The 17,416-nt window shown below is 39.0% G+C and overlaps 1 protein-coding gene across 3 annotated transcripts; it reads left to right on the top strand.

Moving 5' to 3' along the window:
• Window positions 1–219: 219 nt before the first annotated feature.
• LOC105965227 (spatacsin carboxy-terminus protein) lies at window positions 220–17,183 on the top strand. Of its 3 annotated transcripts, XM_088822545.1 has the most exons (27): window positions 220–349; window positions 733–923; window positions 1,012–3,138; window positions 3,369–3,444; window positions 3,648–3,770; window positions 4,205–4,457; window positions 4,531–5,019; window positions 5,108–5,293; window positions 5,395–5,685; window positions 6,037–6,675; window positions 7,001–7,394; window positions 7,487–7,629; window positions 7,840–8,010; window positions 8,278–8,490; window positions 9,234–9,788; window positions 9,918–9,977; window positions 10,080–10,399; window positions 10,580–11,003; window positions 11,718–12,188; window positions 12,969–13,085; window positions 13,427–13,548; window positions 13,659–14,385; window positions 14,666–14,920; window positions 15,176–15,358; window positions 15,608–15,949; window positions 16,043–16,835; window positions 16,938–17,183. In XM_088822545.1, the coding sequence occupies exons 2-26, from the start codon at window positions 743–745 to the stop codon at window positions 16,790–16,792; spliced, it is 9,612 nt and encodes a 3,203-aa protein (XP_088678671.1). In that variant the 5' UTR covers window positions 220–349; window positions 733–742; the 3' UTR covers window positions 16,793–16,835; window positions 16,938–17,183. The 3 variants fall into 3 exon arrangements, with proteins under 3 accessions (XP_088678671.1, XP_012845215.2, XP_012845216.2); XM_012989761.2 differs by having other exon boundaries at window positions 16,043–17,183; XM_012989762.2 differs by having other exon boundaries at window positions 222–349; window positions 7,493–7,629; window positions 16,043–17,183.
• Window positions 17,184–17,416: the final 233 nt, after the last annotated feature.

Raw genomic sequence — 17,416 nt, 5'->3', positions numbered from 1 at the left:
TTGTGTTTGTAATTTAATCTAAGTTCATGGGGGTTTTTCCTAATGTACCCAAAAATTTTACTCCGGGAGTAAAATATTACTTTGACATGCATTCAGCTCGAGGACCTGATTGAAAATAATCATTCCGATTTGGGCTAAATTTGCAACATATCAAAAGATACGCGCGATTTCTGGAAATTCACTTTCAAATACAATAATTTATGTAAATAATTTGTAATAAAAAATCACCCAGTTCTTTTTCCCCGATTTCCATTTTCGCCTTCACTCCGACCTCAGAAAAACGGAAGAGAGAAAGGGGAGATTGCATCTTCAACGATGAAACCGATCATCTAATACGGCGTCGTATCAGGTTCAATTTTACTGTTTTTATCTGCTTAAATCGCTGCTTAATGTTTGCATTGAGATGCCGAAAAATAGGAACAAATTGTAGTTTTTTTTTCCCTTTAGCTGTAATCATTGTATAATCTTAGGGGATTAATGAACGATGCTTGCGAATTTTGTTTTTTTTTGCTTTGAATTTTGAGTAATACAGTTGATGATTGAACTTGTGAATTTCACTTCAGTATTTGTGAAATTAGTTTTCGAATTATTTTGAATTGGTAGAGGCAATTAGTTAGCGTAACGAACTTCTCTTATTCGGAAGCAGCTGCTGTAATTCAATCAATCCCTGGTTTAAGAGTCTCTCTATAGACGATTTGTTGAAAACATTTTGGGATTTCGATTTATATGCAGGGTTTTTTGTATGGATTTCGATTGTTGCCCCAGTGAGGATAGCCTTCCGGTACTGCAGTTGCGGAAATGGGGTCCCTCTGAATTTCCGTATAATCCTTCCAATTTTAGAGAGGGTTTTATTTCTCCAACAAGGAAGTCGTTGTTGTTACTTTCTTACGATTTTGAGGCGCTATTAATTCCCTTAGTTAAAGGTGATGTTCTAACTCGTTCAGCGTTTTTTTTCATGGGATGTCGTGTTCATGTTTCGAGAATTTTAATTATTTGCTATTTTTTTTGCAGGCCTATGCCTGAATAAAAAGGATCCTGATTTTTCTTCTGATGCAAAAGATTATAGTACACATGAATTGAGTCTGCCTAGTATTTCTGGCTCGAGGGAAAATTTATCTAGCTCTTCTGAATCTGAGCAGTTGGGTAGTGGTATTGACTGTACACCAGTGGTTGGTTTTTCAGGATATACAGATGTGTTTATATCTGATGTGGATTCTGTGGCATGGGGTCTATGTGGGGATTCACGTGAACAGCATGAAGAGGCTTCGTTTCAAGAGCTACTATTTGTGTCGGGAAAACACGGGGTGGTTGTACATGCTTTTCCTCGACGTAATGAATCCAGTGAAGTAATAAAACCTGCATTAGCAATTGATGTTGGGAAAGGGACATGGGCAGAGTGGGGTCCGTCGACGACGTTATCTCCCGTTTTGGAGGCTCAGCAAGAATCCGAATCTGATGTTAAGGACTCTAGGGAAAGGTCAAATAGTTTTCATGGAGAACCTATGGGTGATGGTCAGCCAGCAGCTCCAAAGAAATGGTTGCGCACTTTCTTGACTAACGTTGAAAGTCCAACACAAGGTAATGATGTTTACACCAGGTTTCCAAGAAAACCATCCTTCCCTAAAAATGCTGTTGTTTCATTTAGGATATTTGATCAGGATTCACAGTTCTTGGACTTCCTTTCTCATGATAGTACGAAAACATGTGATCAAGAGAATTGCAGCATGCCACTTGACGGTCCTGTAGTCAATAAACCAGATACAGGTCTTGTTTCATCCAACGTGGCACTTGAGAATGATAATGTTTCCAACTCTAGAGATGGTGCGGCCAGCAGTTTGTATAAGTGCCTCAAAGTGTTCTCGAACAATTCATATCAGTTGGTTGGATTTGCTCTAGCCGTGATTAGTCCTACACATGTCGATACTGGTTATGAAAATGGTGGAAATGATAGTAAAATTCTGATATCTGTGGCCAGAATAGTTAGCTTGGGAATACAGTGGCTGTATTCAGCAAAGCCTGACGAAAATATAGGTAGTGGGACATTTGAGTGGACAGACTTTACTTTTTCCGATAAATTTCTTATCTCTCTTAGTACGTCTGGCTTGATCTTGTTTTATGGTGCCACAACTGGTGCATATATAGCCTCTATTGATTTTGTAAATATTAGTGGACCTGGTTATTGTCTAAATTCTCGAGACCAAAAATATGTCAGAGATGTCCCTAATCAAATGTATGAAAAGAGGTTTAAAAGGCTCTCCGTGTTTCCTCATTCCTCATTGTTGGGTGTGATCGATGAATGTGGTGTAATCTATGTTTTGCTTACTGATAACCATATCCCAGAACCTTCGTCTGGAAACATCTCCACTTATCAGCAATATCCAGCCCTTGGAACTTTAACTGGCTGGGAGGTTGGGGGTGCTGAAATTGGCTACCAAAGGGTGCGTTGTAATACTACGGGGAAGATTAGTAGGTTACCAGCGCATGTTAAAAGTTCTTATTCCGTTGGTAGTTTACCATGTAACGAGCATCTAAAAAATGAAGACAATAATATCAAGGACTGGAAAAGTCACAGTGGCTCGTGTATCAGTACTTCATCTTGTGCAACCCAGATAATGAATCAGAAGAAGTTTCTGGTTTCTGATTCTGATTTTTCATCCCGCCACACGAGGAAAGTGTTTCTACCCCCATCGGGGCACAGTGAAGATGATGTTATTTGCTGTTCTCCTTTTGGTGTGACTCGCCTCATTAAGAGATATAAGCAGAAAGGGTCCCAAGTTGTGCATGCCAATATACAATTAGATTTCATTGTGAATGATGAAATAAACTATAACAAGCAAGGCTGCGAAACCTTTTCTAACAAAGCTGTTGGTTGCAATTTCCATGGATTTTTATATTTAGTGACAGAAAAAGGTCTTTCGGTTGTTCTTCCTTCAATTTCAGTTCCATCAAATTTCTTTCCGGTTGAAGCAATGGAATATAGTTTACCAAATTGTATCAATAGCACAAAATGTGAAGCTGGTATTCTTATGGGATTTGGTGGAATAAAGAAGCCCTGGTCACCTTGGAAAGTGGAGGTTTTGGATAGAGTTCTTATATATGAAGACCCTGATGTTGCAGAAAAGTTATGCTTGGAAAATGGTAAGAATTTCTTTGGCAATAAATAATGTGATATTGACTTGTTACTATGTTTATTGACCTATTATATACATGAGAACAAATGATTATATACCAAGATAATGATGAGAAGTTGAATAAATTAATATTTTGTTACATGGCTGCTATTCCATTCAATAATGAATTATGGTGTTTGAGCATTTTGATCTGCAACTTGAATTGGATTTCACAGCTAACATTTGATATGTTTGCAGAGTGGGACTTGGGGATTTCTCGGATCCGGCACTTGCAGTTGGCTTTGGTCTACCTGGAATTTGACGAAATTGAGAAGTAAGATCTTTACCTCACTGACTTCCTTACTTTATTTTATCACTTACAATATGAGCATGCTGATCTGGAAGGTACTGAAGGTTTTACTTATGCAAATGAATGTATAATGTGTTATCTATAACATTTCTGTGTGAGCACCTATCGGTACAGAAGAATTTCAATGATGTAGAATCTAAACATATGCTTCTCACTTGGACAAACAGATCTCTGGAGATGCTTATGGGGGTCAATCTGGCTGCGGAAGGCATCTTGAGAGTCCTTTTTGCTGCTGTTTATTTGATGTTCTATAAAGTAAGAAATGACAACGAGGTTTCTTCTGCGTCAAGGTATGATGTTTATCATGTTCCTCAGCTACCATATTAGGGTATTTAAAAAATCTGGCTGCGTAGTACTTAATGCTTGTTGTGGAGCTCAATGGAAACTTGAGCAATTTCTGATGACTTATGTGCAAAGATCTTAATCATTAAAACCGAAAACAAGTTTCTTCGCACTTCTATCTTAGAAATAGGTTTTGTGCAGTATAATGGCTGCATCAACTTAAATAATTATGGGAATTTAAATTCTCTTAGAATTCCACTCAGGACAGAATCTGAAAGGAATTCCAACAAGGGGGACTATGGTAACCTTGAATATTTACTGGGCTTCTTAATCTTTGCCACAATGCTAATTAGAAGTATTTGCTTAAATAAGTTTTATTTATTTTTCTTTTCAATGGCTTAGTTATATTCAAATGACTAGATTTCAACAAATGATGACACAGGCTTCTAGCGTTAGCCAGCAGTTATGCAACGAGGGTCATACGTAAATATGGTCTATTGCAGCATAAGAAAGTAACTGTGAGTTCATGGGATGTTAGAGGTAATGAAGATGCTTCGTTCCTGTTAGAGTTAACAGATAAAGAACACGACGAAGAGGAAAATTCAAGAATCCTTAAGGAAATGGCACAGTTTTTGGTGGTCATCCGTGGTTTGCAGGGGCAATTAGATGCCAAATTCAGAAGGCCAGGAGTGTTGGTAAGTTCTTAACTAAATTTGCTTATTTTTCTAAAAGGCACTACAATTAATGGAATTTTCCCCCTTTTCTTAGACGGACAATGGAGGGTTGCCGAACTTGGTTGGTGCAGAGTTACCTGATGATGAATCCAAGGTTCCAATTGTTTCAGAAGATGGCTCATCGTTGCATACATCAGATCGACATCTAACTGCACTTCCTGCACCTGGAACAGGATCAAGTGATTCAGAATATCTTGCCTTAGTCCCTGTTGATTCAAGCGGAGCCAAAATCACAGATTCTCATAACTTTGATGGAGCAGTCCTGGATTCTGAAGGAAGTACTCTGGGAAAGATGACTTTTAAAATAGAAAATCCGAAAGATATGATTGCACGCTGGGAGATGGATAATATGGATATTAAAACTGTTGTGAAAGATGCATTACTTTCTGGCCGTCTTCCTTTGGCAGTTCTCAGATTGCATCTTCATCATTTGAATAATGTTGTACCTGGCAAGGAAACTCATGATACCTTTAATGATGTCAGAACTGCTGGAAGAGCGATTGCTTATGATTTATTTTTGAAGGTTGTTCTTTTATTTTTTATTTTTCTGGTTATTAAGTTGAAAGAATTTATCATGCTTGTTTTAATTATATATGATTTATAACGGGTAGGGTGAGATCGGGCTTGCTATAACAACATTGCAAAAACTTGGGGAGGATGTTGAAACCACCTTGAAACATTTAGTATTTGGCACTGTTAGAAGATCCCTCCGGGTGCAAGTTGCTGAAGAGATGAAACGACGTGCATACCTTGGACCACATGAGTTGAAGATGTTGGAGATGATATCACTAATAGAGGTATGTGACACAGTTTTTTAGTTTATATCGATCCAAGTTCTGGAATCATATAACTGGAAATTAATTTTGAGCTGACAGTAGAATGTTTTTTTTCCCCAAAGAGGATATATCCCTGCAATAGTTTCTTCAGTACACTGGCTACCCGACAGAAGGAACTTAAGAAAGCACCCGTTGAAGATGCAATTGGGGAGATAAGTCTTTCTCTATTGCATCCACTATTCAAAAATCGTACCATTTCTTGCGGTGAGATAGATGGAGTTGTTTTGGGTTCATGGACAACTGTTGATGAGCATTCTGTTGTTTCTGAAGTTGATGATGACAGCAGCCACGCTGCTTACTGGGTTGCTGCTGTAGCATGGTCAGATGCCTGGGATCAAAGAGTTATTGACCGTGTAAGTCAGACGTTGAAATTTTTGATTCATGCTATTAATATGCCTGTTTTCAAGAGCAAATGTTGTGCATGGCCGATGCAACCAATAATTATCTCTTTTATCCAGGCCATGAGGATCACTTGGGCTATTCATCATTCCCCTGTAATAACAGTATTTTCTAGTAAATATTATAATCATATATAGAAAGTGTACCTTGCCAACTCAAATTAATGAATGATTAGGGTGGCCTTGTCACTATTGTGAATGCACTCCTCTTTTAGGGTGTGTTTCTTGAGTGGATTAGTTTGTCGAGTTTTACGCATGACTTTACTAGTGAAACTTTCGGGGAGTTTTAACGTACTTCTTGTGCAGGTACTTCTGGGCCAACCTCTCCTTATGGGTGTTAATGTATTGTGGGAATCACAACTTGAGTACCATGTATGCCACAATGACTGGTTAGAAGTTTCCAAGCTACTAGAGGTAATTCCGTCATATGCACTATCTCGTGGAAACCTTAGCATCAGCGATGCACATGCAGCTTCATCCATTGAGTATGGTCAGGAGTTTCCTGGATATAATAATTACAGCAACTTCCTTGAAGAGTTTGCTATATCTATGGATGTCCCGAGCATCAGAATTTTCAGGTTTTCTGCAAATAGGGCATGCTCTGCGTGGTTAAGAATGCTCATGGAACAACAGCTTGCAAAAGAATTTATCTTTTTGATGGATTACTGGCAAGGTACAGCTGATATTGTACCTTTGCTGGCCCAATCAGGTTTTATGATTGACATGCATGACAAATCATTCCTGGATGGAGCCAATGACAGCTCATCTGATTCATTACTAGTTACCGGTGATGCATCTATTAATCCGGATACTGTCCAAGCGCTGCATAAAGTTGTTATACACTTCTGCGCACAGTATAATTTGCTGAACCTTCTGGACATTTATCTTGACATTCACAAACTGGCTGTTGACCATAACTCTCTTTCCTTTTTACTGGATGCTGTGGTAAGTATACGTTATCAATTGGCCCTATCTCAATTTTTATTCTCTGGTTTTAGGGGATATACGTAGGGGGCGGTAGACATCACTTAAGTTTTTGTCCTTCAAAGTCATGCAGTTGTTCAGATACATTGGATGATAGACATCACATAATTCTTTTGGCCTTCAAGGCTGTGCAATTGATCAATGTTTTGCAAATCTATGTTGTGTATTATGAGACACTGTTGATAGGGTAATGTCATGCTTTATGGTAATCCGACACTTTTGATTTTGTTTAATTTACTGCATGCCGACACTTATGAGTTTGTTTATTTACTGCATGTTTCTTCAGGCCGATAATGAGTGGGCAAAGTGCTTGCTCTTGCTGAGGGTTAAGGGAAAAGAATATGATGCATCGTTTTCTAATGCGCGTGCAGTTGCTTCCCGAAATTTAGTTCCAGGAAACAAAATGAGTGTGTTGGAGACTGATGATGTCATTAAAGCTGTTGACGACATAGCAGAAGGAGCAGGGGAAATGGCAGCTTTAGCCACGTTAATGTTTGCTCCTTTGCCTCTGCAAGAGTGCCTTAGTAGTGGTAGTGTAAACAGGCATTGTAGCTCTGCTCAATGCACCTTGGAGAACCTTAGACCAACCCTTCAACGCTTCCCTACTTTATGGAACACACTTGTTGCTGCATGTTTTGGTCAAGATCCTGTTTGCAGCAATTTGGTTCTTAAGACAAAAGGTTAGTTATCATATTCTTTTCTACTCATGCATGAAATTTATAATTGAATAGCACTTCTGTTAGATTCTCTAATTATCTCTTTCTGTATCTAGTGTCAGGCTATTCTGATTTGTTAGATTACTTGAATTGGCGGGAAGGTGTATTCTTTTCTTCTGTCCGGGATACTTCAGTTCTGCAGATGATTCCATGCTGGTTTCCTAAAACTGTTCGAAGATTGATTCAGCTTTATGTGCAGGTTATACGGAAACTGGCTTGGTTATTTGCATGCATCTGAGGAATTATCTCTTTCTCTACATATTTTGTTTTTAGTATGATATGCATCTTCAAACACATTTACTGTGCAAAATCTATCTTCCGGTAATGATAGACATTTACCAGCGGCAACAATTAATATTCTCGATGCATTTTGAATGTCTTCTTTTACCTAAATTTTCTGTCTGAACAGGGACCAATTGGATGGCAGTCCTTAGCAGACTCGGAAAATGAAGAACTCTCTATGCTGCGAGATATCTATTACATCGTAAATTCCAGTGGTCATGCTCAGATCAGCGCGACCTCCTGGGAAGCTGCCGTCCAAAAGCATATAGAGGAGGAACTCTATGCATCTTCTTTGGAGGTGATTAATCTGTCTATGAGAATCCTTAGTTACACATGGCAAGAAAACTTTTAGATTCTGAATCCTCCAATCTGTCTCTCATAATAACACGCTTAACTTTCAAGATCCCAATTTTGGGATAATCTCTTCCCTCTTTGGGGGAGGAAATAGTAATCACCAGAGTGAATTAATGAATCCCATTGCCTACTTTTTGTCTTTATCATATGACTTTTGTCTCTTTCCTCTGTTGTTGCATCATATTGCAATTCGTTTTATTGGTGGTTTCAGGGAGCTGAGCATGGGCTTGAACATCATTTGCATCGTGGACGTGCATTAGCTGCTTTGAATTATCTCCTTTCAGCAAGAGTCCACAAGTTGAAGGCTGATAATAATCACCAGGGACAATCTGAAACCTCATCAAGTGGGCAAACAAACGTCCAGTCGGATGTTCAAAGCCTCCTTGCACCAATAACAGAGACTGAAGAGTCGCTTCTCTCATCAGTAAGATTACATTCATCATGCATAAGGAAAAGGAAATTATCATGATTATTTGCAACAGAAGACCAATTGCATTTTGCCTGCACGTCAACTGCTTTTACTGTTGTAGAATGTGACTTCATATTACTTTTTATTGAACTCAATAGAAAATCGTTCTGCTAATATTATGTTAAATCATTCCTCCTTTAGGCATAGATTGCTTTAAATCGCGTGATAAGTAAAAAAAACAGCATCTGTTATTTGTTTGAAGCCAAGAACTTGGGCTCCGCTTCCAATTGAGCATAAGACTGAATCTCATTAGGACTTACGGATTGTGAAGTTGTATTTCTGTTCTGATATATGGTTTGCGTGGGGTTCAAGTCTAGACGTGAATGGTTAAACTGTGACCGACACTGTTATGAAGTATTGGTAAATGTTCCAAGGGGCATGGACATCTGTTAACTCATGATAAACCACCTCAACTACATGTGTAATTTTATACACCTCCCACCAAGGATTGCTAATCAAACATTTTGAGGATTACATCTTAGCCAAATAATCATTCCAGATTTTATCTTCAAAGCAAATATGTAGTTTTGGGGGACTAATTGTATATACCAACAACCGAAGCAAAAAAGCCCGTAATGTAAGGTGCTGGTTGAAGATTCAAACTATAACTGGATGTTAGAATTTAATTAGATTTTCTGTTGTTACTATCAGGTTGTAATGCAAATCCGGCCCTCATATTTTTCTTTTCTGATATTCAGGTTATACCCCTTGCTATTGAGCATTTCGACAACTCTGTGTTGGTGGCATCGTGCGCGTTTCTTTTAGAGCTTTGTGGTTTATCTGCTAGTATTCTCCGAATTGATATTGCTGCCTTGCAAAGAATATCTTCTTTCTATAAGTCTGCTGAGAACAATCAGTATAGGCAACCATCTCCCAGGGGCTCTGTATTTTTTCCAACACCTGTTGAAGTTAATGTAACTGAATCTCTCGCACGATCACTAGCAGATGATTATCTTCATAAATCTTCTAGTAACACAATGCAGAAAAGTGACAGAAACAATAGTATTTACAACCAACCATCACGAGCTCTGCTGCTTGTTCTGCATCACTTGGAAAAGGCAAGTCTTCCAACACCATTCAGTGGTGCGACATGTGGCTCTTGGTTGTCGTGTGGAAATGGGGATGGGGCTGAGTTAAGGTCTCAACAGAAAGCTGCAAGCCAGCACTGGCAATTGGTCACGATTTTTTGTCAGATGCATAACATTCATTTAAGCACTAAATATCTTGCTGTATTAGCAAGGGATAATGACTGGGTACACTCTTCTGATACCTCTTTTCTTAGATAGTGCATGTTGTCATTCTATCTCTTTCTTCTGCTTCTATTTCTTTTAAATAATATATGTAACAGTAACTTTGTTTTTCTGTTCCCTATGCAAAACTAGGTTGGGTTTCTGTCAGAAGCTCAAGTTGGAAAATATCCCTTCGAAACAGTAATCCAAGTGGTAAGTGTCCCTGTTAGAAATGCTTTTTAGTAAAAATCTTCATGTTCTGGACTACCTTTTATTATTTAAACTGACTGCTGATGCCGTTTCATATTTTATCAGGCGTCAAAGGAGTTCAGTGATCCCCGTCTAAAGATTCACATTGTGACAGTTTTAAAAAGCATGCAATCTAGGAAAAATATTAATTCGTCGAAATTGGATAATGCAGAAAGGACTGGAATTCCTTTGTCAGATGGCCTCTACGTACCTGTTGAATTATTTGGAATTATAGCGGAATGTGAAAAACAGGAAAGACCTGGGGAGGCTCTTCTCCTGAAAGCAAAGAACTTGTGCTGGTCAATTTTGGCCATGATTGCGTCTTGCTTTCCCGATGTCTCCTCATTGTCCTGCTTAACTGTTTGGCTGGAAATAACTGCAGCAAGGTTTTGAATATCACCCTCTATCTATGTTTCTTTTATATTTGAAGTGTTTCCACGAAAAGTCTTGCAGATGTTTTGATTTCCATAGTTGTAACACTTTCCATGAAGCCTTGGTCCAATGCTGGAATCTTTGTTTCTCTTTAGTTTAGAGAAGAATAAAATGGCAAATTTCTTGTCTTACAGGGAAACATCTGCTATCAAAGTTAATGACATTGCATCCCAAATTGCAAAAAATGTTGGAGCTGCAGTGGAGGCTACTAACTCCCTTCCCGCTAGTGCTAGAACTGTAACATTTCATTATAATAGGAGTAACTCAAAGCGTAGGCGCCTGGTGGAACCCATTCCACTGGATTATTTGTCTTCAACAGATTCTAAAATTTCTACAGGTTCTGGTCCCTCCAACATTCAAAGTGTTATATGTGAAGAGGAAAATGAGAAACTAAGTGATGAAGATACCATTTTTTCAACTGATTCTGATAGCATGGTTAATGCCTTGTCAAGAATGGTAGCTGTACTCTGTGAGCAGCACTTGTTCCTTCCTCTGCTACAAGCTTTTGAGATATTTCTTCCATCATGCTCGCTGTTACCTTTTATTCGGGCACTTCAGGTTCGTTACTGAACTGTACTGGGTACCATTACAAGAAGAAAGTCAAAGATAATATTGTGTTGTTGCTGGAACAGAAATCTTGCTTTTTACCGCTTATTTGTCCTACGTTCTTGACGTTCTCTGGTCTGTCTTTCAAATAAAAAGTATAAACTTTAGTTTCTGCTTGCCTGCTTGTTATCTGGTATTGCATAAAAATAAGCTACTTGATACTAACTGAACCACCCAGTTCATTGTGAATTCCAATTGGCTGTTGCTGTCCAATTTTTGCATTTGCGAAGGAAATACTACGAATGAACTCTCTCAATTTTGGATATGTAAGGTGGCACTTCTATCAGAAACCATGATGGAGCATAAGGCCACTTGAAAGTAACTGTATATCATTTGTTTTTCACTTACTCTTTTGTTTATATTGATGCGCTTTATTCCAACTGCCTGAATGTTAAGTTTCTGCTAGAGTATTAAGGTTTATACTTTCAGCTGCTTGTTTGAGAAAGGAATAGATTGTGAAAATGTTTTTAGAGCTTCTCCTTGTGATTTATTTTTGTTATTCCCGTTCTACTACGTAATTCACATTGCTCAGCATGCTTAGTTTTTATTTCCCAGTTACAAAAGCAAAAAAAAGATACAATAGTATATGCATTTTACATGATTTTAAATTTTGGCATCACTCTCATCTGACACTTTAATCAGCTAGAATTCTTTTTTCGCTGTTAGGCCTTCTCACAAATGCGCGTATCAGAGGCTAAAGCACATCTTGGATCCTTTGCTACCAGAATTAAGGAAGAGTACTTTCATGCACAATCTAACTGGGACAAAGAAGGGAGAATTGGAAATTCATGGACAAGTTCCATGGCTGTGAAAGCTGCTGATGCAATGCTTTTGACATGTCCGTCGCCATATGAAAAAAGATGCTTGCTAAAGCTCCTTTCTGCTACCGACTTTGGTGATGGAGGGTCTACTGCAACACGGTATGGGCAATTATGTTGGAAAATAGATATGGCTGAACCTTCTCTGCGGAGTGTTGACTACCCCCTCCTAGGAAATGAAACTTTTGATGATTCTTCCCTTCTAACTGCATTAGAAAAGAATGGGTATTGGGAACAAGCTCGCAGTTGGGCCAAGCAGTTGGAGGTCAGCGGTGAATCATGTTGGAAATTTGCATCCAATCATGTAACTGAAATGCAGGTACTTTATTCCTCAACTTTTGGTTTCCATTATCATATGCAAAAGAATATCATTAATTTTGCCATACCACGTTTCTGCATATCAGGCAGCTTGTATTGCATCTTTCTCTTCATGTTACTACTTTTGGAAATTTATTTTTTGCAACTTCACTCCAAGCCTGCCATACATCTTTCTATTAAATTTCTTCAGATGTATTTTTTGTCTAATGTTGTTTTACTAGGTGCATCATTGGGGTTACTGAAATTATTCTTCATCATATCCATGGCATGGGATTATCTTTAGCTCTAGTTTTAGTACTTAGTTTGTGGGGTTCAGTTGTTGCCATCCTGTTGTCTCAGTATCTTGTAGCACTGCATTTTGTTTGTCTCGTACTAGAGGGGTACCAGGGCATGGCTCCATGATGTGATTCATTGTGGATTCTCGGTTCTGATATCTGAATCATATTACTAGTGAATGCAGTTTGACTGTTTAATTCGTCGCTTTGGCCTTTTCATATAACAACTTTCCAACAGAAAAGGTGGCTTATGAGTACTGTTAGTCTCACTGAAGTACTCAGTTTAACCTTTAGTGCTGAATCTTTGGTCACTGCCAGTTAGGACCAGGATTGTGTTGCATAGTCATCATAGTGAACAACCATGTGGTAATTTGGTTGTCGAATAACTAAGAATTTTTATTCCAACATTATGGAGAATATGTTTATTTTTTTGTATCTTCTTTAGTTCTCATCTATTTTTCGTCCAGACGTGTTTTCGCTTTTCATGTGTTTCTGTCCATGTTTAGGCTGAAGCCATGGTTGCAGAATGGAAGGAATTTCTTTGGGATGTCCCAGAAGAGAGGGTTGCTTTGTGGAGCCACTGCCAGACACTTTTCATCAGATATTTCTACCCAGCAATGCAGGTAAAATTGTAACCGAGGTCAGGGAATGGTAGTTATCACACACGTGTTCCACCATGCTAATCATTTCTGTAATACTATATTTTCCCTAGTTGTGACACTTTCAAGTTTCTTAAATTTTACTACCCTTTTCCTTGTCATGACACTGTCAAGTTTCGTAGTTTTTCTTTTTCTTTTTCTTCTTCTTTTCTTTTTATCTTTAACGAGGTGGGGTGAAAAGGGGGACAGCTCATGGATGTATGTTGGTGGGACGAGTTATTTGGTTTTCAATACCTTTTGGCTCTATATCTTAATTTCAGTTAATCGCTCATTAGATGAAATTTTGTGTCCTTTTCTGTATCTAGGCAGGGCTATTCTTCCTTAAACATGCGGAGGCAGCTGAAAAAGATATTCCAGCTAGAGAACTTCACGAAATTTTGCTACTTGCTCTACAGTGGCTTAGTGGAATGATAACTCAGTCAAATCCGTGAGAATTTTTCCTTTTCCCTTTAATTTCTTTTTCAGTTAACAGTCTTTTTTGTCCATAATTAGCGTTCCAGTGCATGATCGCGTACTCAGAATGAATAATATTTACAGTTGTTACCCACTGCACCTTCTGCGAGAAATTGAAACTAGAGTGTGGCTCCTGGCTGTGGAATCAGAAGCCCAGGTGAAGAGTGAAGGTGAAGATTCTTTAAGCTACCTTACCCGAGAACCTGGAGCTGGCAAGGGATCTAACTTAATAGATCGTACTGCAAGCATTATTGCGAAGATGGACAATCATATAAATACACTGAGGCTCAAATCTGTGGAGAAGAGTGACAGGGAAAACAGTCAGGCACTTCTTAGAATCATGCAAACTAATGAGTCTAGCTCTTCGAGCTATGCTGGGGGGAGTACAAAGACGAAAAGAAGAGCAAAAGTCTTTGGATCATCAAGAAAGCCTTTATCTGATGCAGTGGATAGGAAGTATGACGAATCTATTCCGCTGAACGTCAGAGATGACTCGCATTTTGTAGATGAAAACCTTAAAATAGATGCATCATTATCGAGGTGGGAAGAAAGAGTTGGACATGCTGAACTAGAAAGAGCTATTCTTTCGTTGTTGGATTTTGGGCAAACAACTGCTGCCAGACAACTGCAAAATAAGCTATCTCCTGACAACACACCATCTGAATTCTTACTCATAGATGCTGCCTTGAAGTTTGCAGCACTCTCAACTCCAAGCAATAAAGTTTTCATATCAATGTTGGACGATGACTTGCGCTCGGTATTACAGTCATACAATCTACTGACTGACCATAGGGTGATCGACCCCCTGAAGGTACCGGTTCCATTTGTTTCTTTTGTTCTTTGTATTGAAGAATCCTTACGGAGGGGGTTCGACGAACATTCCAGCTAGCAACTTCTTTAGTACCATTTTTTGCCTGTAACAATCTTTTTTCTAATCCAACATGAAGGAAGATTATAATTGTGATGCATCTAGTCAAGAACAGAACAATTCTTTGCCCTTTGCTTGTGATATTTGAATTCTGGAACCATATTCCGGAAGATGGTCCATCTGCTTGTGATTCTGCTTATTAATATCTTTCTTGCAAATGTAGGTCCTGGAGAGTTTAGCTACCATTCTTATCGAAGGTAGTGGACGTGGACTATGCAGGAGGATAATCTCTGTTGTGAAGGCTGCAAATGTGCTTGGTCTTACATTTTCAGAGGCATTCGGAAAACAGCCAATTGAACTGCTGCAATTGCTTTCTCTTAAAGCGCAAGATTCTTTTGAGGAAGCCAATCTTTTAGTACGAACTCACTCAATGCCAGCTGCTAATATTGCTCAGATTCTTGCTGAATCTTTCCTAAAGGTGAATTTGATTTTTATTTGATGTTATTACAATAAAATGAGAATTGCTGCTATTGCTGTCATCTTGGAGCTTTGGATCTAACCAAGACGAATTTTTTTCCCGTATTAATTCAAGTATTTTTCTTCTCGAATTGTGCTTCAAACACTTTTTTTCCTGCGATTCATGCTCAGCCTAGAGTTTGACCAAGCACCTTCGGTTTGTTTCTTAAGGAAATTCTTGATATTTTTCGCCTATGGCATATCAATATATTTGCAGGGTCTATTAGCAGCACATCGTGGGGGATACATGGATTCCCAGAAGGATGAAGGACCTGCTCCACTGCTATGGAGATTTTCCGACTTCTTAAAATGGGCTGAGCTTTGTCCTTCTGAATCAGAAATTGGCCACGCGTTGATGAGATTAGTAATCACGGGGCAAGAAATACCCCATGCATGTGAGGTAATGTTTATTCTCCTCTAATGTTAAATGGCGCAATGGTTCGGATGTTGCTTGAATTTATTGTCTATTATGTCACTCATGCTAATTACTCATCGGTTAATTTTAAGGAGTTGGGGTTGTATTTAGCAAACAATCACATGGTCCCTAGTTCCTTTCTCTCTCCTCTAACCAGAATCGAACCTCCTATGTTACTGAAGTCCCTCGTTTTATTTTAGCTGGTAACATAATCTTCCCTAAAAATGGATGCAGGTTGAGCTCCTTATTCTATCCCACCACTTCTACAAGTTGTCAGCGTGCCTTGATGGAGTTGACGTGCTTGTAGCTCTGGCTGCAACAAGGGTAGAAGCTTATGTATGGGAGGGTGATTTCTCATGTCTTGCTCGCTTGATAACGGGAGTTGGAAACTTCCACGCCCTCAATTTCATACTCGGAATTCTTATAGAAAACGGCCAATTGGATCTCCTCCTCCAAAAATATTCAGCCGCTGCAGATGCAAACAGTGGTACTGCTGAGGCTGTCAGAGGATTCAGAATGGCTGTTCTCACATCACTCAAGCAGTTTAATCCGAATGATCTTGACGCATTCGCCCTGGTTCGTTAATTTACAATCCTCCAATCACCCAAACTTCTGCTGCCCCTAAAGAATATTAGAAGTATATCATTTTTTTTTTAATCTCTTGTTCAGGTTTATAACCACTTCGACATGAAGCACGAAACTGCTTCCCATTTGGAGTTACGTGCAAGGCAATCATCTCAACAGTGGTTTCTCCGGAACGACAAGGATCAAAACGAAGACCTACTCGACTCCATGCGCTTTTACATCGAAGCTGCTGCAGTTCACTCCTCCATTGACGCTGGCAATAAAACTCGAAAAGCTTGTGCTCAGGCATCACTCGTATCCCTACAGATCCGAATGCCAGACACAAAATGGCTCAATCTTTCCGAAACCAAGGCACGAAGAATACTAGTGCGCCAGTCCCGTTTTCAGGAGGCACTAATTGTAGCCGAAGCCTATGGTCTTAACCAGTCAAGTGAATGGGCTCTTGTGCTTTGGGAACAAATGCTCAACCCAGAGGTCACTGAACAGTTTGTAGCTGAATTTGTCGCTGTACTACCTTTACAGCCATCAATGCTCGTTGAACTCGCGAGATTTTATCGGTCTGAAATGCAGGCTCGTGGGGACCAATCACAGCTCTCGGTTTGGTTGACTGGGGGAGGTCTGCCAGCCGATTGGGCTAAGTATATCGGGAGATCATTTAGATGTTTGCTGAAAAGGACAAGAGATATCAAGCTAAAATATCATTTGGCCACAACATCGACTGCGTTTGATGACGTAATAGATTTGTGTAGCAGGGAATTGGATAAGGTGCCTGAAAATGCGGGTCCACTTATACTGAGGAAAGGGCATGGAGGGGCGTACCTTCCTTTGATGTAGCTGTCTGAACGAAACGAGCATATCTATCGATATTTGTTGTCTGGTAAAAGAAAAAAATGAAAATAGAAAAACATCGTTGTGTGAATATATTATAGCTCCTCGTGGCATTTTAAATTATGGGTTTTTTGTTCTCTGTTGAGTTTAGGTGTTTTGGTAGCGTAGAGCCGTGATAAAGCACACTTAGGCAGTTGCTGGTGAGTCGATTCTTTTTTGGAAAATTGCGGTTTTGGGCGTCGGTTTATTCTTTAGCTTCAAACTCTTCCGAAGCAAGGCCAGTATAGTGTGTATGAGTGGATTAATTTTTTGTGGAGATATACATTGTGAAACATGTACAAGTTGTATATATCATTCACTTGTAATAAAATGTGGGAGCCGATTTTGGAGTTTCTAATGCTGTATGTATTTAGTATTGTGCATTTCGGGTGATTCGGTTTCGACATTTTCTTTAAAACTTATTTTCCCTAGGATTCTGTTTAATCTTCTCTATAGTGAATTCCAAGTGCCTATTCTACTTGCATATAGATGAAATTACCCCTAATTTGTTTTTGAATTTATGTGTATGTATAACGTGTGTGTGTGTGTGGGTGGGTGTGTTCTTTTATTCGATGCAATACAAGTAAATTG

The sequence above is a fragment of the Erythranthe guttata genome, chromosome 8, assembly GCF_056151865.1.
Source record: "Erythranthe guttata isolate IM_541 chromosome 8, IM_541, whole genome shotgun sequence".
Taxonomy (NCBI): Eukaryota; Viridiplantae; Streptophyta; class Magnoliopsida; order Lamiales; family Phrymaceae; genus Erythranthe; species Erythranthe guttata.
The sequence above is the reverse complement of the archived record's forward strand: the minus strand, read 5'-3'. Positions and strand labels throughout refer to the sequence as shown.

Bases quoted from the DNA above. Each gene is read 5' to 3' on its own strand.
- LOC105965227 (XM_088822545.1), top strand. From the start codon at position 743: ATGGATTTCGATTGTTGCCCCAGTGAGGATAGCCTTCCGGTACTGCAG. The intron at 9,978-10,079 runs GTAAGTGTCCCT...ATATTTTATCAG, and splicing joins TCGAAACAGTAATCCAAGTG to GCGTCAAAGGAGTTCAGTGA. The intron at 15,950-16,042 runs GTTCGTTAATTT...TCTCTTGTTCAG, and splicing joins ATCTTGACGCATTCGCCCTG to GTTTATAACCACTTCGACAT.